Here is a 27,866-nt window from a genome sequence, read left to right on the forward strand (position 1 = left end):
AGGCAAGTGCTCTACCACGGAGCTAAATCCCCAACCCCCAATTCTACATATTTCGAAATGCCACAAGTAGCGGATCAAGTAGACGGAGAGTTTCCGAACAGCTGAGTTACTAAACACAATCTCATTTGTAAGCCAATGTAGGAGACAACTAACGGAGCCTTACTCACAGTCAACACTTAGTTTAGCCGATGACTGTCCTCCGGTTGTCATGACCGAGTACTCCGCACTGTCAGCCTTTGTCGCTCCTTCTATGATCAAAGTGTGCTTTTTGCCTTCCACTTTAATTCTGTACCTTGACTTTGGACCAGGGACAATCTCTTCACCATTCTTAAACCTGAATTAACATGGGTTTAAAGGGAGGAAGAAAAGGTTCAGTGGGAAGACAAAAGCTTTAAAGAGGGGTGACATGAGATATAATCAAACTAAATCAATATATATGATATATATTTCATATATATCAAATATATGTGAAATATTTAACACACACATATATATATTTGTGAAAGCAAAACATTTTAATTCCAAGAAATAAATGTTAGTTTATTGTGTTATTGCAGTGTCTTCCAAGGTTCCTAACAGACCCCAGACTCCCCGGAAGGATTTGTTAAAGAACGAGACTTCATTAATAGGTCTACTGGTAGACCCACCAGTTGATCCCCAGTGTAACAAGGATTGTATGCAAAATCACATTGAAAGGACGTGAGCGCCTGCTCTCCTTCCACCAGAGGCGGTGCTAAGCGTACATCTGGCTCTACTTCTGCTCTCACGAGGCGTTTTAAAGCTCTCTGGATTCTAGAGTCATACTAACAATCTTTTCCATGCTAATGACTTCACACTCCTGCTGTATGTTTGCTATGTTCCTCTTCATATCACATTTCATTTTACAATCTTAAACCCTCTAGTTTTTAATTTTGAACTAACTCGCATGGAACATGTAATGAATGACTCTTCAGTTCCTACCACCTCAAGCTTTTATTTGTTCTCTCTCTCTGTCTCTGTCTCTGTCTGTCTCTGTCTCTGTCTCTGTCTCTCTCTCTCTCTCTCTCTCTCTCTCTCTCTCTGTGTATGTGTGCGTGCGTGCGTGCACGCGTGCACACATATGCGTGTGCATGCCTGTGTGAAGTAGTCAACTAAGGGCCTTGCACAAGCTCACTACGCCTCACCACTAAGCTATGCCCCCTGCCCTTTTTAATTTTTGAAAGGAGTTGGTGATTTTCAGCCTACCATATCTTCCCAGGGACTGAAAACTGCATTCTTAGGGGAGTAGGGCTGGAGTCTGGGGCCTTGAACACGCTAAAGCCAAGTGCTCTCACACTGGGTTACGTTCCCAGCAACAACGAGGGTTTAAATAGAAAACAGGTACATTATGTTTTCCCACCTTAGACACTGTAAGGCCTGCTACAAAGTCTAAGAAAACCCAAGGTCCATTTATCAGTAAGTCCCTGCCTCCCTACACATCTTTGCATAGATTTCTGGGAGTTGGCTTTTCAGATCAGAGGATGTTTTTAGTTATCTCTGCTAGTACAAAAAAAAGGCTGTGATCTCCTCTGTGTTTAAAAGCCACTCCCATGTTGCATTCTATAGTTGTCAAGATACTCTGTCTATTAGAGGCCAACAGGTACCAGAGAAGCCACTTACCACTTCACATTGGCGTCATCTTCAGACACCTCGACTTCCAGCTCTACTCTCTCCCCACAGTAAGCGTTCGTGTCTTCCAGCTGCTTTGTCACCATAATTGGAGGCTCTAGTTGGAAAAGGGGAAATCAAAAACCATGAAAATATCCAAAGTCTGGGTCTTGAACCCCAGTTTGCTCGTGGAGGAAATGGCAGCAGGGGGGAAAGAATCATCAATGAGTCATCCGGTGAGGAAATGGGAGGTGAGACTCTCCACGTCTGTTCACGGCAAAACAAATTATTGGTTTGGAGAGCACATAAAATATACACCAAATATCCTGCCTTCACTGAGTAAGGTAGACAGTTTGGATGAAGGAGGATGTATAAAGCTTGAAGGTTTTGATTTGGGCCCTCAGCCAAGGAGAGGGGATGGGATTGTCTGTAATTGGAGGGCTTAACAAAGAAACTACAGTCAACCTGGCTTTCTCTGACTATCCCAGCCACTCTTTTAACACCAGCGAATGATGCCCTTGTCTTGATTAAAGCGGCTTTTATTCAGCTAAGTGGGCAAAGTGTGGACTATCCATTCAAGAATGTTGGGTTTCAGAAGCTATAGCTAAAATAATCTGTCTTGCAGAATAGCGCTTGGCTTAAAGTCAGAACCATGAGGACGCTTCCTGTAGGGGCGTTTTCTCCCTCCCCCTGCTTCTCTCTTCTTCAACGAAACAGAAGACTAAGTAGGACTCAGGATACCTGTCAGAGTTGCAACAGTGAGCCAATCTAACAGGCGAGCCTGAGATTTCTAGAGAGGGAGGCGACTGCTTCTTCTCTGGGCTGAAGGGGCTACCTTGCCTTTGGTTTGGATCAGTGTCCCTGGAAGGAGAGCCCTAGCCCCTTGATAATGCAAGGAAAGGTTTCCTTTTACCTCTTACAAAGAGCTCAGTAGAACATTTCTCATCTCCAGCTGTCACGTAGTACTCCGAATCATCTGTCAGTGCACAGTTATTAATAAACATGATTCTCTCGTTTCCTTTGTGCTCAAAGATGTATCTGTTTTAAACAGGAAGGAGCCATAGTGTGAGACCTTGATTTTTTTTTAACTTTACTAGCAAATCTGGCTTATAATTTGTTAATACATGAGCATCAAGGATATAGCTATGATCTTCTCTTTTTGCAGCATATTTTATATGTCTAACATGTCAAACGAAAGCTTGTTTTTATTCATATGATACATGGAAAATGTTTATTTATACATCCATTTAATTTGTTATTCTTTTCTTTCATATACACTCTCAGTACAAATATTTTAAAAAATCTCATGTAGTTTAATTTTTAACTCACTTTTGGAAGATAGAGTTGGTTGAGTGTGTTAGAAAGATTTTTAACTCCACAGTTCTGTACATTACAAAATGGCAGAGATGTTGTCTTCCTCATTTACACACATTTCCTTCATTCTTTAGCCCATGAACACGGAATATTTATGTTGGATGAATAAATATGGGCAATTCAAGCAATGACTAACTTTAATTGAGAAGATCAGAAGCAAATATATAGTCTCTTACATGAATTAAATACTTAAATACTATTGTCTCAGGGTTACTCTCTATTAAGAAAGCGTTGTCCCTGCTGGAGAGATGGCTTAGCAGTTAAGAGCATTGACTGTTCTTCCAGAGGACCTGGGTTTGATTCCCAGCACCTACGTGGCAGCTCATAACCATCTGTAACTCATCTTCTGGCCTCCATGGGCACCAGTGGCCAGGCATTCAAGGCAAAACCACCAGTACATATCAAAGCAAATCCACTTAAAAAAGGAAGTTCAGAAACAGAACACTAGAAGTCAAGGAGAGAAAGCACTCTTTTTTTTTTTTTTTTTTCTATTCTTTTTTTCGGAGCTGGGGACCGAACCCAGGGCCTTGCGCTTGCTAGGCAAGCGCTCTACCACTGAGCCAAATCCCCAACCCCGAAAGCACTCTTAATATATGCTACACTAATCCTATGTGTTGATTATGGAGCAGCACACGAGAGCATTCTCATAGCTGAGCAAACCAAATCGGGGAAATCTCTCAAATGAACGACCTCGAGAACATTTTCTAATGAAGCTAACCAAGAAAATTAATGTCTGAGGGAGTCAAGAGACTTCTGTCCAGGTATAAATATTAGCATCTCAATGTCATGCTGTTTGGCATGAGCCCATGGAAAAGCTGGAGACCACTTTACTGTATCCTAGAAGCGACAGGTTTCTGGGATTAAAGACTGTGTCAGTGTACATGTTATGAACTTATTAACTTAAAATGATATGCCGGAGCTGAGAATCTTCCAGACTAAGGGGGACCTCTATAAAGTAGTTTCTTTTCTCTCTCTCTCTCTTTTTTTTTTTTCCAGAGCTGGGGACCGAACCCAGGGCCTTGTGCTTGCTAGGCAAGCGCTCTACCACTGAGCTAAATCCCCAACCCCATGAAGTAGTTTCATAACAGATTAGCAATATCGTTAGGTACTGGGGATCAGTTTGACGCCTTCCTTTGGAAGAGGGGCAAGACATAATAAGACACAGGCTTAGGTTTACATTTCAATACCTTAACATCCAATAGTTCTGTTCAGATGTAATATTGTGGGTCCTGCCAACAGGGCCCAAGTAGATGTTCAGTCACCATCAAAGACTCTTGTGATCTTGGGGAAACCGAACCAAACCTAACCAAACCAAACCAAAACCTTCTATTTATGAGATGTGGTTTTCATCTGGCATATCAAATGCATATTTCAAATGTTTCTAAGTTTTATTATTTTGAACAGAGAGAAGGTTGACGATGCTCCGAGATAATGACATAAAACATGTAGTGACAGGAAATAATTGCGACTCACTGGGAAAGCCTGAGGAGACGCAAGAGCTTTTTCACACAGCACTGTGACTTTCAGAATTCCAAAATCCACGAAAGTGACATCCACCTTTCTCCTCTCTCCATACAGTTTTACATTATAAAGACACTGGTGGGGACACACACACAGACACACACACACACACACACACACACACACACACACACACACACACACACACACACACACACACACACACACACACACACACACACACACACACACACACACACACACACACACACACACACACACACGGATGGACAGCAGATGCCTAAAATGTTCTTTTATTCTGTAAGAGTTAAGTCAAACTATTGTTCATTTATATTTTAACCGAGCCTTTTACCACCCACTTACTTGGTGCTGGGTCGAATCTCCTGTCCATTTTTAAACCATTTCACTTCCAGCTTTGGGTCTGCCAATTCCACAACGAATCTTACTCGGCCCCCTTTATCGATCTGATATGCAGGGTCGAGGATTTTCGCAAAAGCTGCAGATAGGAACAAACAATGTGACCGCGTGCATACACAAAGGCTACCAGTCTAAGTAGCTAATGTACGCATGAAAATCTAGGAACAAAAAAGTGTCCCGGGAAGAGCAACCTCGGAAGCCTTCTGACCACCACTTCTATTTCAGAGTTTTGTTGACATGCAGACAGTAAGATGGGTTAAAATTTAAAGGGAACTCTCATGTTTTTAAAAAGAAGCATGAGAAAAAATAGCACTCCTATTAATTTTAAATCACACTTACTTATTTTGTCTCTGCCTGTGTGTGCTTTGGGGATTGGTGTTAGAAGAGAACTTTGGGAGAATTTGATCTCGCCTTCCGCCATGTGGGTTCCCAGGTTCAAACTAAAGCGGTTAGATTTGGCAGAAAACGCCTTTGCGCTTATTGGCGTATATACTCGCCGTCTCTTATTTTGAAAAGAGAAAGATTAATATTGGATTCACAGCTGGTTCCCTAGCACATGGACTCAGAACTCAGTGCTTAGAAAGGCCTGCGACTCTCCTTGCTTCTGGAATCATCAAGAAGGAGTTGTGAGTCAGCAGGGAAGGCTGAGTTGTGCAAACAAAGCAGCAGCTGACAGACCCTCCTGAGCGCCAGTTCTCAACCAATTAAGGGTAACATTTAGAAGTGAGGGCCAGATCTTTAAAACACCACAATGGGAGTTTTTAACTCTTTCTGAACATGAAAGGGGAAGAAATAATAGGTTTAATATCACTCTGACATATACAACTGAAGCTGGAAAATGACCCAGCACAGAAAAGCTGGAAGAATTAGTGGCTAACTTGAAGTACATGCTTTTTTTCTTCCTTTTTGCCCCATCCCCAACTTTGTGTTTCAAATCATAGCCAGAGGAACCCACCCTAGAAAGTTTATTGGGGGTGAGCGGCAAACTCGCGGGGCCCAGTCAAAAGGGTGGAAGAGTCTGTTAAGAAAGCAGACAGGGGGTTGGGGATTTAGCTCAGTGGTAGAGCGCTTGCCTAGCGAGCGCAAGACCCTGGGTTCGGTCCCCAGCTCCGGAAAAAAAGGAAAAAAAAAAAAAAGAAAGAAAGAAAGCAGACAGAACCTTGTCTGAATGTCTGAAGAAGAATCAGGAGCTACAGAGTGAGGGAGATATGACTCTGGATAAATGGAGGCGGGGCGGGGGGTTTCCTAGAGGCCACAGGGATACATCCTTTACTTCCTGTGTGGCATTTGTGGTACTGTCAATGTGCTAGTTAAACCGAGCCGTGAGGAGCCGTGCACACACTACCAACACAACCAGAGAACTATTCTACACGAATCCAAAGTGGATGGAAGGAACCGTAAACCCCTGCAGGCCCTTGTGGCTTCACCCTAGGGTTAGTTAATAGGATGAGACCGGAGACACACAGTCCTAGGCGGGCGATGGCTGACTTGTCTCTGCCACGCCCCCAGGTAGGCTCACCTGCACTCTTCTTTTCCACCCTGCGCATGCGCTTGAGCCGCTTAAGCATGCCACGCAGGTCGGTGATGCCGTACTGGAAAGCGATCTTCTCGTACTCGTTTGGGTTGGCATTTTTCAGCAGCTCCCACACGTCTATCTCGGGCTCCTCCTCCTGCTGCTTCACCTCCCTAACCCGGAAGAACCGTCATCTAGGTTAGAAACTGCCCTAGCCCCTAAAGACCAATGATGCTAAGAGTTCTGCTTAGAGACACCAACTGAGTCAAATTGACGTCTTGGGAAACTTCCAGAGAGTAGAAGATCAAATATATATACTTTGACCTTTATTTTTCCAGTTCAAAATGCAATAGTAGGAGGAACAGAGATGTCAGGACAAATCCTGAGGTATTTTCCTTTCATTTTTAAAAGTCTGGTTGCATTTGAGTTTTGACAAAAGGCCAAGAAGTAAAGTGAGATTCTTCAGAAACTTGAAAACAGATCTCACCCCACATGGGGTAGTGGATTCAGTTTGAAAAGTGGATTAAGAATTAAGATTTAGGCCAGGGAGTAGTGGCAGACACCTTGAAGACCAGCAGAGGCAGGCAGATCTCTGAGTTTGAGGCCAGCCTGGTCTACAGAGAAAGTTTCAGGACAGCCATGGCTACACAGAGAAACCCTAGATCGAAAAACAAAACAAAACGAAGAATTAAGATTTAAAATTGGCTCTGGGTGGAGAAAAAAAATTCCATTCTACATATATTGATTGAACATAATCGAGACAGTATTTCAAACCTTTAGATTTTTCTAATAATATTTGTTCTGTCACATTAATATATGACCCCCAAATCTTGGTCACTGACCAAAGACTGTGTAGACCATGAAGAAGAAAAAGTGACTATGGAACTTCAGAGACAAAGGCAGATAGGTCTCTGTGAGTTTGGGCCTAGCCTGGTCTACATAGGGAGTTTCAGGCTGGTTGGGATGATATAATAAGATTCTGTCCAGAAAAAAAAAAAAAAGGTTAAAATACACAACTCTCCCCTATTTCAAAATTACAAAAGAAAACCAAAACTCTGAAGTGAGTTTTTTATTGAACGAGTGTAATATACTTTTTTTTTCTTTTCTTTTCTTTACAGAGCTGGGGACCGAACCCAGGGCCTTGCGCTTGCTAGGCAAGCGCTCTACCACTGAGCTAAATCCCCAACCCTGAGTGTAGTATACTTTAAACTGATTTTCTTTGGGGGATAAATAGTCCTGACTATTTTGTTTAAGGTTAACTGACTATTTTTTTTAAAATTAGGTTAGTTTGAAAAAATTACAGTTATCACTTACCGTGAGTAAGACTGGTTTGAATATGGTTTTATGGAAAATTGGTCAATAAATTACAAATATTAGTGTAAAAACTGGGCACCTCGCCCAGTTTATGTGATGTTGATAATCAAACCTAAGAGCTTAGCCTCTTTCCCGCTAAGCGGCACACCCAGTATTTATTGTAATTTAAATAGCTACAAGAGACACAAGGAAACAAGACATACTAGGTTCCCGAGGTGGATATTTACAGAGGGAACCAGTAAAAATGCTCACTGTTGCCTAGAGTGGACTCACAGTCATCCACCCTCTCCGTCTCCTATTAAAGTATGAGGAGATGTACTTTTCCACTGTGCTCCTTATCCAAGTCTGTACGTGATCGTTGATGACCCCTTTTCTTCTCCTTTTTCGATCACTTTGCTGCACCTCCCCCCCAAATTTAAACAGAAGCCTTTATTTTGGAGGTCTGGGAGGTCAAAGCTGTCTTCTGCAGCGGTATCTTTACTTATCATGGCGGCTGCTCAGGACACTGCGTGGTTACCTGAAGCACAGCGGGGAGAGGAATCCAGATTCTGGATTCCTTCCCATCGTTGGGATAGACCTGTATAGTGGTTGCTGTGCTTTTTTTCTACATCAAAAATTTCTATAAACCGATGGTCCCAGTGAACCGCAAAAGGTTTATAGAAATTCTTTGTAGAATAAGGCTTCTAAGTATTTATAAAGGTCTAATCCCGTAATGAAATACTGCCCCAAAGATTAGCCCCGATTCATCCAGTGTATTATGCAAAGGGAGAGCTTTCTGTACACAGACACTGGTTCTACTATTTATTCCAATAGGGTTTTTACCTCATACTTCCGGAGAAGCACAGAGGGTAAGCGTGTGTCACGACCACAATGAGAACGCATGCAATCACAATCTAGTAAGAACACAGCTCTTTAGGTTATTATGGTGGGTTAGTACGCGTACATTAAATGAACACAGTCTTATGGGATCAACCCAATGAGTCTGAGCCTTAATCAAAGGGTGTAACGGAAATGAGAACTGAGGACATAGTGGCTGCCCTTTTCTCTCAGACTTGTTTCCCCCCTTAATCCTTAGGGCTATGTAATCCGATTCCTCTTTCTTCCCCATGCAAATTGTTGGTAGAAACAGCCTGTTAATTTTTTCTTTCCCTTTCCTTTTAAAATCAAATTGTGGCACTAAATTTACGGTATCACATCCTGATTGTAGTACTTCTGTGTGTGTGTGCACCTGCATGCATGTGTGTGACTGTGTGTTTATATGCATGTGTGCTCGTGTGTGCATGCATGTATGTGTGCTTGTGTGTGTTCATATTACACGCATTTATGTGTGTGTGATCGTGTGTGTGTTTTTAATATCCATGCCTGTATGTGTGTACCATGTGTGTGTTTATATATCCATGCCTGTATGTGTGTGTGTGTGTGTGTGTGTGTGTGTGTGTGTGTGTGTGTGGTCTTTGAATGAAGACAAATGCATTAAAAGAAATTGTTAGGAAGTGCATAGCTTTTGCTATCTACCATGATCCAGTTCTTCTATATTTAATTTAATCTTTACAATTCTGTTAGCTTTTATCTTTCTCAGGTACATATGTAGAAAATACACCTCAGGGAGGACATACATCTTAACCAAAGCCATCTAGTGAATTCTACACTGTCAAGAAAGTGTGACCAAGGGTCCCTGCACATATGTAACAGGGGAGCAGCTTGGTCCCCAACAACAGAGCAGGGGCTCTTCCTGAATCTGCTGCCTGCCTGCCTGTGGATTTGGTTCCCCTAAACAGACTGTTTTTGTCTGGCCTCAGTGGGAGATGCTGTACCTGGTCCTGCAACAACCTAATGGGGTGGGGGGGGGGTAACAAGAAGGAGTGAGAAGTGATAACTAGGGCAGAGCTATACCTTCTCAAAGAAGAAGAGGATGATAAATGAGGAGAGGTTCTATGTGAAGGGGTACTGGCAGGAGAGGGGGGGCTGATACTGGGATATAAACTGAATAAACAAAACAAATTCTAGCAAAAAATCACAATATACTTTCAAGTTTTAAACTAAAAAGAAGGGGTTGGGGATTTAGCTCAGTGGTAGAGCGCTTGCCTAGCAAGCACAAGGCCCTAGGTTCGGTCCCCAGCTCCGAAAAAAAGAAAAAAGAAAAAGAAAAAAAAAACTAAAAAGAAGAAGAGGAGGAGGAAGAAGAGGAAGAAGAGGGGGAGGAGGAGGAGGAGGATGATGAGGAGGAGGAGGTGGAGGAGGAGGAGGAGGAGGAGGAGGAGGAGGAGGAAGAAGAAGAAGAAGAAGAAGAAGAAGAAGAAGAAGAAGAAGAAGAAGAAGAAGAAGAAGAAGAAGAAGAAATAGTAGTAGTAGTGGTGGTGGTGGAGGAAGAGGAGGAGGAGGAGGAGGAAGAGGAGGGGAAGGAGGAAGGGAGGAGGAGGGGGAGGAGGAGGAGGAGGAGGAGGAGGAGGAAAGTGTGATCACTAATACCAAACTATATTTTTTAATTTTTGACTATAATTTACCCCTTGGTGTTGAGATTTAAAAGTCTGTCTTGCTATCCTACAGATATTTATTTATTCTTTTCTGTGGATGAGATCCTGCTTTGGTTCTCAGGACATTACCTAGCTTTAGTTTACAGAGAAGAAAGCGGTTGATATTTTTCAGTTGGGTCACATGTGCCTCGGGAAGAAAAGCTTCCTTGTGGCTGACAGTGTGACGCACATTGTAAGGACAATCCTTAGCTTCGGGAGCAGACTTGGGCTGTTTCTAACATGGAGCCACAGGAACAGTATTGACCCAGAAAGAAGAAAGAGAAGAAACTCGGATTTGGGCCTCTGCCCTACCTGTTCCTGAGTGACTCCGTTTAAGTGTCTCAGGGTCTCAGGACCTTGGCTTCTCACTTGAGACGGAGGCTCGCTTAAGGACACTTCCCATACTGTTGCTTTAAATGTACTTCGGGAATTAATGAATCTTATTTAAACTAATGATTGAGATATCAAAACAATGCGCTTGATGTCACCATGTGCATTGATGAGTACTGATTAGTAATTAATAAATCACACAGATTAACATTACTGTTTTTAACCATAATGCTGAGCGCTCTGACTGAGACCATCATTCCATTAACTTGAAAAAAAGCCATCCAGCCAAACTGAGACTATGAACACAAGTCTGCTTTCTTTTTTAAGACTTCACAATGTTTGAAGAGCATTTACACTAATGCCCCCCCTTTTTTTATTCTTTTTTTTTTGAAGCTGGGGACCAAACCCAGGGCCTTGTGCTTGCTAGGCAAGTGCTCTACCACTGAGCTAAATCCCCAACCCCGCTAATGCCCCTTTAGTCCTCAAGAAGAGGACTAAAATGATTTTTAAGATAAATCTGAAAAGCTGAATGGAAACTGATGCCAAAATTATAATATTATTAAAACTAATAAGTTTACTGCCTACTCACAAATTTGTTAGATAAAATATAGTCCCTGTGAATAACACTTCCTCTTTTGTTTATTTTCCACTATAGAAAATGCCTTATAGCTACAAATAACATGTTTGTAATATAGCCTACTATATGTTATATGTGTACATATATGGACAGAAAGCCTGTATCACGGTTATATGCTGAATATCCATGTGGTTAGTCTATATGTTCTATTGCACAAGATCTATGAGCGATGACTTTATTTCCACTTACTACTATGTTTATGTTACTTCTAAAATGTCCATCTGGAGGATGGCAATTTAAACATCTCTGGAATGAGGGTGTATCTTATAATCAACCCTGTGTCATAGTAAAAATACTTAGGGAAAAAAATTGTTCATATAGGTAGTGTCTTATGAAATATCAGTATGTCTTCCAATCAATAATGTCTAAATATGAGTCATAAATAATATATCAAAGTGAATCTGTCATTTGCAAAGACAATTCCCCCCACCAAAATGCGTAATTGTCATTTTCAGTCAAATATCAAAAAAAAAAAAAAAAATCAAAGGTAGGAAAAAAGCTGGATTTACCCAATCACGGAACGGAAACGTATGTGGTCTTGGCTGTTTCTAGGCATTTAAGCCTTATGTCTCAGTTATCAAATTTCCTCACCCTGGACTAAGAAAATATAAGAAAACTCATCAAACACAGAAGCAGGAAGCTTAGGAAGCATCAACATCACCAAATTAGTAGGTACTTGTCGCTTTCTCTCTCTCTTAGCTGGTTGTTACGTTCTATAAGCAGAAGGCATATTAGGAAATGACACTTCTTTTGAAAAGCATTCAGCTGAAATTTGACTTCTCTGGGTGGGTCTGAAAGATCCAGGCCATGGCACCTCCCCAGCGCCACTTGGTTCTCACCTACGTTTCAGGAGACCACTAAAGTCAAGTTCCCCTGCATCTTCTTGACCTTCTCCACTGTCATTAACAAAAGAAAAGGGTTTAATGCAGACACGGTGACGAGTTCCCCCCAGTGAACACTCTACACGGGAACGTATATGCAATCTTGGACGGGCACACAAGGACTAAATCAACACAAACTATTCCTTTTCACACAAGTGACGTTGCACGGTTTTGGAGTACGTACTTGTGGAAAGGGGGGCATCAGGAGCTTGTGTTACCGCAGTGGATATCGCAGATATGTATGAAACTGCTTGGATTTGTGTTAAAAACCAGATAACACAAATGCTCTGAAGCCAAGCAACGCAAAGTACTTTGTTTTTGCCAAGTTGGGGGCTCTGGAGGGAAAGCTGTGTGAAAAGCAAAGGACTTCAGCCAATCTCTGTTATCCACGGAAGGCAGAGATTGGTTTGAAGGCAGAAGTGTTGCTTGTCAGACATATAAGGGCACAGCCTTATATCTAAAGGTCCGTGAGTAGATGAATCATCAGATAAGCGATACCAAGAGAGCTTACGAATGGAGCCACTCGATGAGCATAGAGCTTTCTAGAAGATGCATTTCTTTCGGCTTTGAAGAGACCGGCCCTGTGCTGCAGGGCCATTTGGTTTTCTCGCTAGCACCTTTTAAAATGAAGTTTTCAAGAAAAAAAATGCTCTCTCTTGAGTTGCTAATGAACTCTTTCTTAGGAACTGCTTAAGGCTTTTTTCCCATGGAGAAATGCATCTCAAATCAGGCATGCAGCCGTGGTCTTGACTTTCTAAGAAGAAGCCATATTGCTGGTGTTTAAACAGAACTACGGACTTACACGTTTAATTTTTAATGGAGATTTTGTTTCCTGCTCTTTATAGATGTTAGTTGTAGCTTCTAAGGAAAGAGTCTGTGGGTTTAAAAACAGTGTGTCTAACCTGTACGTCTTTAGAAATTAGACCCGACTAACACATTTTCAAATTTTCCGTGTTAGCAGGTGGCGGAGGACCTTTTGAAGTAAACACATTTCTATGATTTCAGAGCACAAAATTGTAGCTCCCTCTCTTAACATAGCTGCATGTGCCACAGATGTTTAGAATAGTTTACTGCTTATTACGAAGCTTTAGGGAAGATGGGAGGGATGGTAGGAAGAGAATTTGAAAGTTTGAGGATCTTTTAAAAAATAATCATCAATTGATCGGGTAATATATAATATTTTTCAAAAGTCACTAAAGATCGTATTTCTTGATATTTTAGGCAGGGAGTGTATCTTTTTACTCAGACAAAAATCATTGGTTTACAGTAAAGGGTTCACAAATTTGATTCTTTGGACAACTTCAAAGGACAACTTTGTCTTATTCAACAAAAGGGTATGTAGAGTCAGTTTTAAGAAGAATAAAACATCTGTCCTCATTCAAAAAAAATGTATATTATGGCGTCACCAAGTGCAGACAGTAAACATAATGGTGAGAAACAGGTAGTTGCATTTCTCAGAAGCTAGCAAAAAAATAAATAAATAATAATTTTTCTTCCTTGACCCCTGATTTTTTTCAGTCTTGGTAGCTAGAAAAACCAATTAAATGGGTGTCAAAATTATTGCTTTCTTCAGCATTCTTAACACCAACAGATCTAGCAGTTATTTATTTCAGCTAATCCAACAGTCTATGGTATTAACTTTACTAAGTAACTTCTTAATTGTAATTGGGGTAGGGCGACCGGTTTTGTAGTTCAATACTTGATGGAAAGAAATAGAAATAGAGGCTTCCTGCTCTGGCTTTGCTGGTGCTGTATGAAGTGTTTCTTCCTGTGACTCTTTTGGCCTTTTGGTGGCAAAGAAGGTGTCGAAGGATGACGTCACTGCCCAGTAGATGGATACTCGAAGACAGCCATGACAACTGCAAAATGGAGTTGCCACTCTAACAAGAATTCCCCAAGAAATTATCGATATAAGGTTGGTTGGGTATTAAGCTCATGGCTCTTATAAAATAACAGCTTTTAAATACATGACACACTTGGCTTCGGTGAAGTGGACTTCCGGACTATGGCATAGGGAGGGAAAGTCCTTCAATGACTTTCTTTTATATGAGAGTTATCTGGATCCCCACTATGAGATTACCTTCTTTTGAAGGCAGATCTGATGTCAATGTTTGGAGTAGTTCCAGTAGATTCTTTGGAAAGAAAGAAAATAATACAATGAGTGACAATTAGGAAGGCAATTTTGTATTCAGATCGTCATGAACTATGGAGGCTTCTCCAGACCAAAAGGCATCAGGTGAAAGGAGATGCTGTCCCCCTGGGTGGCTGAGCTACTGAGACATCACCATCGCTTGTCTTCTGAATGAAGGGCCAACAGGGAGACTTCAACGGCAACTTGTCATTCTGCCTGCCTGCCCGCTACTTCAGAAAGAACTGTTAAAATGCATCAACCTGATCTTTCCTGATAGAGATTTTTGAACTATCATGGAGGGAAGCCCAAATATCAGAATTCTGAAAACCTTTCCCAGGAGACTCTTGGACATGCCTGGCTGGTGTGATGCAGCCCCATTGGGTACTAGAGGTCCTTACAGCAAGGGACCCATGATCGTTTTGTATCTGCTTGACATCTGACATCTTGTAGAACGAGAACTTCATGGCCTTTCCAGGTCATTGGCTTGCCTGCCTTCCTTCCTTCCTTCCTTCCTTCCTTCCTTCCTTCCTTCCTTCCTTCCTTCCTTCCTTCCTTCCTTCCTTCTCATTTTTTAGAGACAGTTTTATTCCATTGCTCTATCTGGTCTGGAACTTACTCTATAAATCAGGCTGGCCCCAAACTTGCAGTAGTCATCCTGACTCTCTCCTGTGGTCCAGGCACCTTTCACACCCATCTTGTCTACACAATTTCCTGGAAGAGCTCATCCTAATGTGAGGACAAAGTTTACCTCCTCGTACTTTTTAGTCTAAGTAGTGTTTGACTGCAGGAAAGGGTTTTTCTTTCCTTCTGTGTGCCGCTCTTCTGTTCTGGGCACTGAGCCATGGCTGACTCCCTATATCCACACACTCAAGTAGGACAGGGTGTGGTTTCTGGAGTCTTCGTAATCCTTGCTACCCTGCTCCAGAGGGATCCGACTTGAAGTGCGGTACTCCTGACTAATGACATCACTGCAAATGTGCAACAAACAGTAGGTTCTCCAGAAAAGATTGCTTCCTACAACTCAATTCCTGTCATGCAATGAATCCCATTTAAAACAAAACCTGCTTTGCTTCCTCTGTGTGGCCACATCTCACTTGGATGAACTCATCCTCAGTTCAGAACATTTACAAAAGGGGGGGTTTCATTCCACCTCAGTGTACCCTAACCTTTATCCATATTGTGTTTTCTTTGGGCAGTGCACAGAACCCATGGGCCGAGAATGTCTGTCATGTGACATTAGTTACTATAAGAGAATACCTCTAGCCTGGCATCCTGACATCCTTGTATAGACTTATCACCAAACTTCAGTGGGAAAGGGACCCATGCAACAGATAAAATCATTAGAAAAGCAGTATCACCCTTCTCTGGGGGACTGAAGGAATATTGATAGCAAGAGACAAGATCGCTTCATTGGGCTTACTAAATACACCACAATCAGAAAAACACAATCTTGAGTGCCAATTAAATAAAAAAAAAAAATCCAAATCTGAGAGCATTACAGAAATCTCTTCCTCGACCCTTCCCACCTCGTAAAAATATCACATTTATCCAAGCAAGATGGCTCTCTTACCATGTACTTCAAGATCAAATGAACAGCTGTCAAATTTATCCTTGTAGGTGACCTCACACCTGTAATTTCCTGCATAGTTCTCTTTGGCCTTGATGATCTGCATTTCAAATGTGTATATCTGTAACAAAAAGCGTCCAGACATACTTAGACTGACCTTGACGTCAGGCTGAGATAGGGGCTCCCCTACCTTAACAAACTTCTCAGTATTGGTATAAAGATAGGACTATATATCCAAACGTGGGTCTCCCTCTAGAAGGGTGAATGTGTCTCACAGCTTGTAGACACAGCAAGACAGTTGCAACAGGGTGTAGACAAATAGCTATTTCCTTTGGGTTGAACCTGATTGTTGCCATTTTGTATCAGGGTAGCCAGGAATCGCCAGCACGAGCCAATCACAAGGTGAAACCTTCTAAACATTCCCTCATGGAGAGAATGGGGAGACTCGCAAGGCTCATAAAACCCATAAGGCTCACAAGGCCCCTCCCTGTGGTTACACGAGCAGTAAACAGTTACTGAGGGAGAGGGTAATCTGCAGAGGTGGAGTTGTCTGTAAGTTAGAAGACTTGGTGATACAGCTTTTTAGGGATCATTGTCCACGCTGGGGCAAGGCATTTCACCATGTAGCTCCCGATTTTCTCATGATGCTGTAGCTAACGCCTTGCTCCTAGAAATAACCCCAATGGATTCATTGGCCGAATTTGGATGGGATCTTTTCTTTGATGACATTGTCTTTGATGTCTGATATCTGGGGGTGAATAGAAATACATTCCCTAGGGGAAAAACCATGAGGGAGCCTGAAATATCTTCCTAACCCCCATGAAGGGATGAGCCGGGGTTCAGGACCATACCCGAGTTTGCCTCTCGAACGTCTCCTTCAGCTGCAGGTGTTTCCCTGCTTTGCTGGCAAGGTCCATCCATTTCCCCTTGAACCATTTGACGGTGGGTTTCCTAAGAAGATCTTCAGCCTTAACTTTGGCTATAAAGGTGATGTTTGCACCTAGAGAAAGCACAGAGGATTTAATCTTGGGATTTTAGAAACTGCGGTTTGTCTTGCTTTCAGCTGAAAGGAGTTGATGCAGCTCTGCTCTGTATAGAGCAGGGCTCATGTGTTTACAATGGCGTGATGAGTCGTCATGCTTTGGGGTTAAGTGTCCTTGACATGTTAGGAAAATCTATCTGATCTGCTTTAGAAGTTTCTATGTATGCATGTGTGTGTGTGTGTGTGTGTATGTATTCATGTATGTATGCATGTAAGTCTGTGTCTATAGTTTTTACTAAGTAATATATATTATGTAAGATAATATATATTCAGTAATCTATACTAATTTTTATTTTATTTTTATATTTATATATACAAATCTCACTGATGACTGAACCGAAGCCTCGTGCATGCTAGACAACTGCTCTACTCCTGAGCCATCTCCCCAGTCCATTTGAAAACTTTGAATCAGAAAAGAAGGAATGAAGAAATGGCTGGAAAGAAATATTTATACGTGGATTTGCATGTATGTGGAATAAAAAAAAAACCACAGAAGAAATACATGTCCGTATTATTCAAGATGATGGGTTGGATGACTGTTATCGTACGGTTCTGACTGAGGTAAACTGATCTCCTTGGGGTGACTTGAAGTGACCACGGAGTCACTGATTAGACCTTGGGGACATCAGAAGCACCTTGGCCAGTGGCCCAGTATCTCGGTTTCTTACAAGAACATACAGGAAGCCAACATTTCTGCTTGTATACTAGGCCTGAAGGAAGGGATTCTGGGATATAGTTAGCTATATGCTCACTTGTACAATGTCTGGTTGGTATCCATCTGATTCCAGCCATCAGAATTTGCTAAATTAAAAGGCCGAAGCTCCTCAGTTCTCCCCTATCTCTGCGCTCTCTCTAGTTCCTTCACGGCATGTGGCTTTTGTGATTATCGGCTTGGCTAAATCCTTCTGTCTGCTCCTGTCTTCAGGCTATAATTTATGTGGATTCACATGGTATACTGTCTCGGGGACAATCTGATAGTATGTTATGTAATGAACATTTTTGAATAAAAATTGCCACATCTGTAACATCTGTCTGGCCAGCTGCCCTTGAGTCACACTGCAAACCTCATCTGGTACAGGTACAGAGTTGTGGGCACCCTAAGCACCTTCTGGGGTGAGTTCTGTCATGGTGACAGCAGACACCAGTCTTCAGAGCTTCAGAGGCAGGTCTCATTACTCATTCTCATTTTACACAAGGAGAAACTGAGGTGTAACGAGGCTGAATGCTCTGCCCTACTAGCAAGAAACAGAACCAACATTTCAGACCCAATCAAGTTGGCTCTAGGGTCCAGACATTGAGCCCCTGTGTGCTAGGAATGACTATGATAACCATCGTCTATCTTCTGGGGTTATAAAATGCATGGTATAGAATTCTTGTACAATAGACTATTGCTAAATCATTGGACGTGGACCTCAGAAATATTATGCTAATCAAAAGAATCCAAATGCCACAGGGCCATGAGTTACACAATTATTCCTTTTGTATAAAATAAACAGGGTAGGTTTTCCATGGGGTGGAGACGAGGATTAGGGAATGGGGGAGGGGGCAGTGGAGTAATGGGATGCCAGATCTCCTGGGGGTAATGACAATATTTTGGGATAGCATGAAGACGATGAATGGTCTCACGGCCACTGAAGTCTCATGTTACAGGGACTTACTTTGTGATGTGTGGAAACGGGTGGGATTCCGGGCCGACACTCACCGACTTTCACCGATCCGGTTTGCGGTTTTTCAACAAACAGGGTGGACAGCTGTGAGTTGGCATTCTGTTTGTCCTGCTCCTCCCCGCCAGCAGGTGACTCACCAAGAGACCATTCTGGAAGCAGACAGGAAGACACAGGATCATTTCGGGGCCAGAGTCTCCTCAGGCTCGCTTACCTGTGTTTGCTGCTCTCCTCCACGCTGAGTCTTGGTCTTACTCGTAAACCTAGATAAAAATGACAGCATTCCCTCATCCCCGCCAACCACCGGTAAAGAGGGACAGATTCATTCTCACAGGGATGGGTCTTCCATGGGCCGACAGAGGAACGTTTTCTAATTCCTGGAATAGTAAAGCTTGTCAGGTAAGTTGTACACTCTTCTTGGCATTCTCACTGTTCCCAATTATCTAGACGGTGGCAGTGAAATTCACACAGAAATTGAGGTGTCATTCCCGATGGCTGACTCAAAGGTCAAATCCACACCACAGAACCCGGAGAAAGCAAAGGGTGGGTCACTTTAAAGGTAAACCGCCCAGCATAAGTCAGAGAACCAAGGCTGGCTTCCTACTTCTAGGTTCCTTGCTGCGCTCAGTGGGAAATTACGGTAGAGGTAAGTTACAGGGTCCTGACCTGCAGGATGTAAAGAGCAGTAAAGTTGTCCTGCAAGGAAGAAAAATACAAAACTAAACAAACAAAAAGCTAGAGTGGAGAAGCTGGTCGAAGCTTCCCCATAAAGAGAGACAAGCTGAAAGAGAAGCCTGCTTTGTATTTTCTAGTCTGCAAGGAGATGGGAAGTTGACAGGGGTCAGCAGTTAACTCCAGTGAGGGCATCTGGAGAGGGTAGCAGGGGACTGTGGTGATGTTCCCTCTCCGAGCCAATGCAGGCAGAGTTCGGTGGTTGGCACTTGATAACTGAGGGGAAATGTCCCAGTCAACAACTCTGTCCTTGTTCATGTTTCATGAAAAGAAGGGAGGTACACATTTAATTGTTTTAGTTTCCGTGAGTCAGTCATGCTCAAGGCTAAGAATTCTTACCCACAGTGAGAGGTTAAGTCAAGGAGTCACTTGATTATGCATTCTTAATTCCCGAGTTAAGGTTAAAGTCGTGTGCTGTGTCTGTGATGTTAACACTAGTATTGAGTGGTGGTCATCCGTGTAAGGGTTAGGAGGACAAGAAATTTTTCTTGGTGTCCTCACGTCTATATGGGCGGTGCCTGTGGCACTGGCTGGTTCTTAAGCAGCCAGTGATGGGACCAGATTATTAAATGAATGAAAGATCAAATAACCTTAGAATCGTAGTTACAGCCCACGGCATGTGTTTGAAGATGTTTTTAACAGTTATATTTACAATTCTACACAGATGTAAATTATAACTCCCCACATCCCCGGAGTGGAGACTGATCTCTGGCTATTTGTTCGGTGTTAAAAATGACATTGGGGGGGTTGGGGATTTAGCTCTGTGGTAGAGAGCTTGCCTAGCAAGCGCAAGGCCCTGGGTTTGGTCCCCAGCTCCAAAAAAAAGAAAAAGAAAAAAAAATGACATTAGGATGTGTCAAGGACGTCTGTGGCATATGTGGCTGGATCCTTGAAGGTGTACAGTGTATCATGCAAGAGTTAATTTTCTTTCAACACATTAGTTTTCTTCTATGGGGAAATGTAACGAAAGGTTGCTGTAAAAGCTACAAACTGAATGGAACAAGGATTAGAATCAATACAGCCCCAGGAAAGAGTCATTAGTGCTTGTATAAGCTTGGGGTCCGGATGTGTCGTCCAGATGTGTTTGCTCACCTGAATCTTTTCTCTCCAGGGCCCGACTACCCAAACCTGAAAGGAAAGTATGATTTGGAGGATGCAGGAGAGTGGAGGAAGGAGGGAAGTGGGGTGGCTGCAAACTTCTTGGGGCACCCCTAAACCCTATCTCTTTTGGTTAGAGAGAAAGAAAACTACAAACTGGTGTGAGTGGAAAACCAGTAGAATTCCAACTATGAAGGACTCTGTTAGGAATCGGCCCTCCTTAAGAGCAATAATATAATTTAAAAATATAAATAATAGGGATATATAGGTGAAAATGGATGATAAACATTTCATCCCTAAAATAATCATATCCAAGATTTTCTTACTTTCTTTCTTCCTCCCTCCTCTTTCTTTCTTTCTTTCTTTTCTTTCTTTCTTTCTTCCTTCCTTCCTTCCTTCCTTCCTTCCTTCCTCCCTCCTTCCCTCCCTATCTCTCTCTCTCTCTCTCTCTCTCTCTCTCTCTCTCTCTTTTCTCTCAACAGTATCACCAGGTGACTCAGGCTGGTCTTGAACCCACTCTTTAGCCCCTGCTGTTGTTCTGACCTTTAGATCCTCCTGCCTCAGTCTCCCCAGTACTAGAATTATGGGTGTTTACTACCACACCTGGCTAGAAAAATCTTTCTTTCCAGGAGTTTCTCATGCAAATCATTATTAAGACCAATGTTCCCCCTCTTTCTCCTCTGATTCTTTGCTTCTACAGTAGGCCAATGAATTAATGAGTTCAAAGTTGGGTCGGGGAGTCATCCTAACCTGGAGGCAGGGCACTCGGCGGAGAGGCCTCATCTTCCTCTGAAACAAGAAACAGGAGGAAAAAGTCAAGGAAGAAAGAACTTCATCCAAGTAACCTGGGGAAGAGGAGTCTGAGAAAGAAGAGAGAGACTAGACAGAGCATTTTCGACTGCTGAGTGAGCCATAGGAGACCTCGTACCTGCAGGTAACCTTTGAGAGCATGGACGAAAACCAAACCAAACAGAAGGAGAATATAAAAAAGGGCGTGAGAGTTGGAGAGTTCAAATGGAAACAGATTTCTTTTTTAAATGGAACTTTGCCAGACGTTTTGTGACTGTAAATCTAGTGGGAAAATGGTGGAGGGGGTTTCCAAGGTTTTTTTATTTCATAGCTGAAATCAAAGGCAGCTGTTATTCATACATCATTCTCCTCTAGATCCTGACACACAAGCTTTCAGGGACTGCTTGAGAGCTTGCTTCTACCCAGCAAACCCCAGAGTTTCCCAGAGTCTATATTTAAGAAGCCAAAACTCAAGTTGTCGAATATAATAAATTAATCAGTTTTATTAAGTTTGGTGATAATCATCTCCATAACTTTACGGCCACTTCCCCAAGATTGTCTTGGTGCTTCCGGCACTACGTGATTCAAAAGTCACTCGTGCAAATTTACAAATTGCAAAATACGTTGTATAGTACTTACCTGCTCAGAAGCACACGGAAGCGTGCCCCTTCCTGACATGCCTGTGCAGTGACACGCACTTTACATGTGCTTTACATGTGCAGTATTGAGGACTCTGACCCTTCCTTCCCAAAGCATGCAGGCTAAGGTGTGAATAAGTAATACACATCGTATGCTTTTCCATGTAGGACCTCAGAGGAGCCTAGGTGACCTCATACACAGGATACAGAAATCCACATGCACAGAATGTCTACTGCAAGCAGTTTAACAATTACCAAGAAGGTAGGCCTTTGTGTGAGTTACTCAAACATTTACAGCAAATACTAGGCTTTATGTTACTTTCAACCAGGCATAAATCTTACCATTTCTTTAAACAAAATATTATAACACAGGGCATCGAGACACCCCACTGCTTATTACTTCAAAACTCAGGAGGAGATTCACCTGGTAGAAAACTCGGGCTTGTTCAGTGGAAGACTTTAGTGACCAAAGAAGGTTGGAAAATGCTGGACTGGGTGTTTATATTTTGTTGTGTTGGGTTTTTTTGCATGTTCACTGGCACGTATGCTGAAGCCCATGGTGAGTTCAGGTGCACCAGGAGTAGACATGACACAATGTATTTCTTAAGCTCATTTCCCTTTGGTAATCTCTTCTCCTGGAATACTCCTTAACATTCCCCAAACTGTACATCTATAGCTGCTTCTGAACTATAAGGAGAGAGCTGGCCTGGAAGTCACGAGTCTTAAACTGGAAATCCTCCTGCCTCAGCCTCCTGAGAGCTGGGATTACTAGTCCTCATCTCTATGATGGACGTTGGATGTTGAAAAATCTAACCTTGGGACTGGTGAGGTAGCTCAGTGGTTAAGAGCACTGACTGCCCTTCCAGAGGTCCTGAGTTCAATTCCTGGCAACCACATGGTGGCCGTAATAAGATCCGAAGCCCTCTTCTGGTGTGTCTGACAGCTACAGCGTACTCATATAAATAAAATAAAATAAATCTTTTTTTAAAAAAAAATCTAATCTTAAACTCTCCAATGCTGGCCTGGTTGAGTTGAATTGAATTGGATGAAAAAGAAAACTTTTTCTTATCTACCATTAAAAGCAGACTCTGTTGTTGGGAAGAAACTATGTGAACCTTTTAGGTTCTATGACATTCAATGTTATTTATACAAAAGATAGAGCCTTTAAAAAAATGTATATGAGTACACTGTTGCTGTCTTCAGACACACCAGAAGAGGGCATCAGATCCCATTACAGATGGTTGTGAGCCACCATGTGACTGCTGGAGACACCACATGGTTACTGAGATAGAATCTTAAAAATTAAAGAAAAAGAAAAAGACAAAGGAAACAGTATAATATGGAAGTCACACTACCTTCCTCCCTCCTTAAAAGCGACCATGATGTTGATGAAAATGCTAACATTCCCTGTAGGGTTCACTAGACTACGATACACTTGAAGACCGAGTCTGCAGGCTGCAGGCTGTGTCCCCTAGCCGCACAGAAGGGCAGTTTAACAAAGCTGACCTTGTTTATCTCTAGGTCATGGGAAAACAGCAGTTGTAGAGTCATGGCAATGCTGGCTAACCAACTGAAGTTTCCCAGGAAGACGTCAGAGGAGACAGAGGATTCAGTCATGCTCACCACCTCGGATCTCAGTGAGGTACACATGAGCCCTCTGGGTTGTGGGTAAGCTCTGCTCTCAATACAGCCATCACAGAGCCTGTAAGACATGTTCTCAACCTTCCAGGCTTTGCTGGGCATACAATTATTTCTACCTCGCTGTTCTTGAACTCAAAGTGATCCACCTGCCTCTGCCTCCCAAGTGCAGGGGTTAAAGGCGAGTGCCACTGTGCTAAGTTTCCTGTAGTTGATTTTAAGTTGCCTGCTAAGGTAAAAAGTAACTCAAGCAAATGTTGAGGCTTTAGAATGAAGACAGAAAGCATATGAAATATGCCCGGTTCATGTCAAACATCAACTAAATACTGGTATAATATCTTGTCTGATTTAGGCAAATTCATGAATGCTTCCAAGCAGGGCAGTCATGACCAGAATCACAACAGCAACAATAAAATATTAGGAGACAGCTACATCAGCTAACATTAATTCATCATATTTTGAGTCACTTGATTAACATACATTGTTTAACACATCACATGTCTTTACATTTTGATGCTTACAAGAAAAATCAATACTCATCTTATCATAAATATGTGTATTTAATGAGGTTTCTTTTCCTCCAAACCTATATCTTCTAATAGGTGTTTTAGAGTTGGAAAATACAAGGATATTAATTTCTTAGCAAAGTCCACTACTGTGAAGCAACAGCATTAGAACACACAGTAAAAAGAAAGGAAACGTATGAGGCATTTCTGCAGACGATTGGTTGAGTGATGCCTGTGATGGTTCGAATAGGAATGCTTGGTTGCCAAGGGGTACCACTATTAGGAATGGCCTCATTGGAGTGGGTGTGGCCTCGCTGGAGTGGGTGTGGCCTCAATGGAGTGGGCGTGACCTTGCTGGAGTAGGTGTGGCCTCGTTGGAGTGGGCATGGCTTTGCTGGAGTGGGTGTGGTCTCGTTGGAGTGGGTGTGGCCTTGCTGAAGTGGGTGTGGCTTTGCTGGAATGAGTGTGGCCTTGCTGGAGGAAGTGTGTCAGTGTGGGAGTGGGCTTTGAAGTCTCATATGCTCAAGCTACCCCCAGTGTGGTATGTAGTCTCCTTATGCTGCCTGTGGATCATGATAAAGAACTCTCAGTTCCCCCAGCACCATGTCTGCTCGCAAGCTGTCATGTTTCCCCTCCGTGATGATAATGGACTAAACCTCTGAAACCGTAAGCCAGCCCAAATTAAATGTTTGCTTTTATAAGAGTTGTGTGGTCGTGGTGTCCCTTCACAGCAATAAAACCGTCACTAAAACAATATCTAAAGGTAAATTTCTTAAATATATTTAAGCGTGTGAGTAAAAAGCACCAGGGTACTGTTAAAAAGAAATCTAAATGAAGAAAATGAATTAATGGCTCTTTAAAGAAATTGCATTCGTCAGGAGAGCAGCTTAGAGTATCTGCTGACTCATTTCCTCATGTGCCAGTCACACTCATTCCAGGAGGAGGATGAGAGACTTCTGCTTAAGTTATGAGAGAGATTTATTTTGGACAGCTTGTGTGGTAATGTTAATCCCTGGGAAAGGTAAATACAATTTTATTTTCTTTACAGCAACTACAAAAAGCAAGCATTCTTCTGGAAGAAAAACAAAAGGAGCAGTAATTATTTTAACCACGCCTGCTTTGCACTGGCACACACACACAAACTGAGCTAAGAAGATACTTAAAAACATTACTTTTGGAGACAGGGCCTTACTTCATAGCCCTGGCTGGCCTGGACCTCAGTTGTTCTACTTCAGCTCCTCTGGTGCTAGGTTTCTAGGTGTGCACTTGTGTGACTAACTCAGAAACTACTAATCACGTTGGAAGAAGTTGGCAGACACAGCCACCACCCCAACTGTAGGGGTAATGGCAAGACCAAGCAACTCTCCTTGACTACAAAAAAAAAAAAAAAAAAAAAAAAAAATTATTTCCCAGTAAAATTTGAAGTTGTCCCAGAATAATTCAATCAAAAATAATCTTTTTAAATTTTTTCCCTTTGTTTTCAATGTTTTCTGTATGGATGGTATGCCGGAAACTTGTGTAGGCAGTGCCTGTAGAGGCCAGAAGAGGTCGTCAGAGCCCCCTGGGACTGCGATTACAGATGGTTCTGAGCTGCCTCCTGGGTGCTGGTAGTCTAACCTGGATCAACGGTGCTCTTACCCGCTGAGCCATCTCTCCAGTGCAGCAAAATATTGTTAATAGTGATAACCTTAGAGCTTATTTATTGAATGTATTTCAACTGTTCAGAGGACGAGAGGACATAGTAATGAAAGATAGCAGGGTAAGTTCAGAACTCATTTCCAGGTATGACTATGTTTCGAAGCTTTGAGCAAGCTGTCTATATTACCCTCACCTTCAAACTGTAAATATGCAGCTTGCCTGGCAAGAGAGAAATAAAACTTTATCCAGATCGCCTCATGGGCATGGGCATGGGCATGGGCAGCAAGCAAGCCAGTGTGGAAATTTAGTTGTCCATTCATTCTGCAAGTACTTATTGGAAGGTTGTCATGTGAGGTTCTGCACCAGATGCTGGAGGGAACGGAGGTGAGGAGACCAAAGAGGTGTTAAGACATCGTGCCTGACCATCGACAGGCAGAGATCTAGTTAGGGAAAGGGGTCAGCCATTAATACGTGACTAACTGGGGACAATCGTAAATGACAGAGGCAATGGGTCCAAGAATAATCAGGAGGAAGAAGGAAGGATGGAAATGAGCCAGATGGTCAGGGGTGAGCTGAAAAAGGACTGAAACCAGAGTTGCACCGTTTAAAAAAGAATTTATGAAGACCCAAAGTAGGAGGAAGTGAGCAGAGGAAGGTATGCTAGTCAAGACTGGAGAGGAGTGCAGCCGGCAATCCCATTGAACCTATGGGCTGTTTTTTTTTTCTTATTACTCAGCATTTTCTTTGAAATCTCCCTGTCCTGGAGGCAAATGGGTGGTAGTCAAAGAGGACAGAAAATAAAATGAAACCATTCACCTAGCTTCCTTGTTTAAGAATGAGCATCCCCTTTTATATGAAACTGACTTGCTTGCCAAATACGAAGAGTGACTCTGTAAAATAAAACAAAAACAAGCAAGCCGGGTGGTTTATGAACCTGGGCACATGGCTGTCAGTAGTCATGCCTTTAACTTATCTTCTGTAAACATAAGAAGAAGGGGAAAAAAAACGCTACAAAATCACAAGATTCCCTCATCTGGCCTTACTCTTGTGTTATACTTGTTTTCTGTGAGGAAGTGTCTGGTGACTGGTTGCATTTAGTTTATAGAAATTTTTTTAAGCGTATAAATAGAGTCTGATGACCTTTGCAGATTGAGGGTCAAGCCCGGGCTTTGTTTAAACCATGACCGCTTGCCTTCTGGCATTACATCATCCCTCTGTTGGTTCAGCCTTACAGGTCGGCCCAAGCACCTTTCCAAATTTGGAAGCAGAGGTACACTCCGTGGGTCCTGTGGAGAATAATGTTACAGTGACTTCAGCCAGGACATCCAAATCTCCTTGAACACATATCATGGAAAGATTTCTAGGAGTTTGCACTGTCTGCATTCTGTAAGAAAATAGCCTTGAGCCATGGCCACATAGCCAGGATTAGCATCCGTGGTACTGTCCGTGGGCACTCCTGAAGGTCAGGACCAAGAGCCATGTGTTACCGCTGTGAGTTCATTTACAAGACAGTAAGTTCAGGTTATCTGAAGAGAAGCTAGTATACTAGCAGAAAGGAACATGTTGCTAATGTGGAAGAAACAGTATCCTGGGAACTAGGAGATGAACTATGACATTAAAAGAACAAATTAAAAGAACATAATTAACAGGCTCTGGGCTGTGTTCAGGGAGAAAAAAAAGAATCTTACTGTAGTCAGAAAACAATTATTCTGAAATTTAAACCGCATTCTTCAGGACTCAAATAAATGTTAACACAAAAACGGCGATGCAAGCATATAAGGCGAAAGCGTCCATCGTTTCCAAGAAAACTTTTCTCCGTGGAAGGCTGAAAGAGATGCCCACGATGACAATGACTTCAGCCACAGGGAGTCACAGAAATACATGTTGACGACTACTTCTTTTTTAAAACTGTAGCGTCTCCACAAAGTGCGGAACAGGGGTCAGCATCATGCCCATAAGCTGGTTTTCAATTCAGTAAGCAGTTATGTGATGTCTGCTTAGTGTTTGAAATGCCAGTGTCTAAAATCAGTGTGCCCCCAGGAGTACGTACTCAAGTGTCATGAAGTCTTCACAATTGCTAGTAAAACCTGAACTAGTTCACGTACGACCCAAACCCTGGCACATCTGGGTAAATCAGCTGATTTTTCCCACCGGAAACAAACCAGGATCAAACAGCTTTTCTCCGATGCTCAATGGAACTCAGGAACGACAAAGTCACCAACTCCTGTGCTAGCCTCTCCCTGACTGCTTTTGATATTGTTTTGTGGTGGTTTTCCTTTGTTTGGAAAGGTGCGTGACAGTCACAAACCAAAGCACCGTTTGGTTATGCCCATCGG

At 42.5% G+C, this 27,866-nt stretch overlaps 1 protein-coding gene across 1 annotated transcript in view; it reads right to left on the reverse strand.

Annotated features, from left to right (window-relative positions):
- Mybpc1 (myosin binding protein C1) overlaps nt 1–27,866 on the reverse strand; it is an 87,487-nt gene that overhangs the window by 36,608 nt on the left and 23,013 nt on the right. Inside the window, exons 2-11 of the mRNA XM_032910951.1 lie at nt 18,530–18,643; nt 16,637–16,785; nt 15,789–15,906; nt 14,168–14,219; nt 12,046–12,102; nt 6,419–6,585; nt 4,846–4,978; nt 2,540–2,664; nt 1,639–1,744; nt 168–334 (exon numbers count right to left, since the gene is read on the reverse strand). Of these exons, the coding sequence (XP_032766842.1) occupies nt 168–334; nt 1,639–1,744; nt 2,540–2,664; nt 4,846–4,978; nt 6,419–6,585; nt 12,046–12,102; nt 14,168–14,219; nt 15,789–15,906; nt 16,637–16,785; nt 18,530–18,643 (1,188 nt within the window). The remainder of the gene's footprint in view (nt 1–167; nt 335–1,638; nt 1,745–2,539; nt 2,665–4,845; nt 4,979–6,418; nt 6,586–12,045; nt 12,103–14,167; nt 14,220–15,788; nt 15,907–16,636; nt 16,786–18,529; nt 18,644–27,866) is intronic.

The sequence above is a fragment of the Rattus rattus genome, chromosome 1 (assembly GCF_011064425.1).
Source record: "Rattus rattus isolate New Zealand chromosome 1, Rrattus_CSIRO_v1, whole genome shotgun sequence".
Classification (NCBI taxonomy): Eukaryota; Metazoa; Chordata; class Mammalia; order Rodentia; family Muridae; genus Rattus; species Rattus rattus.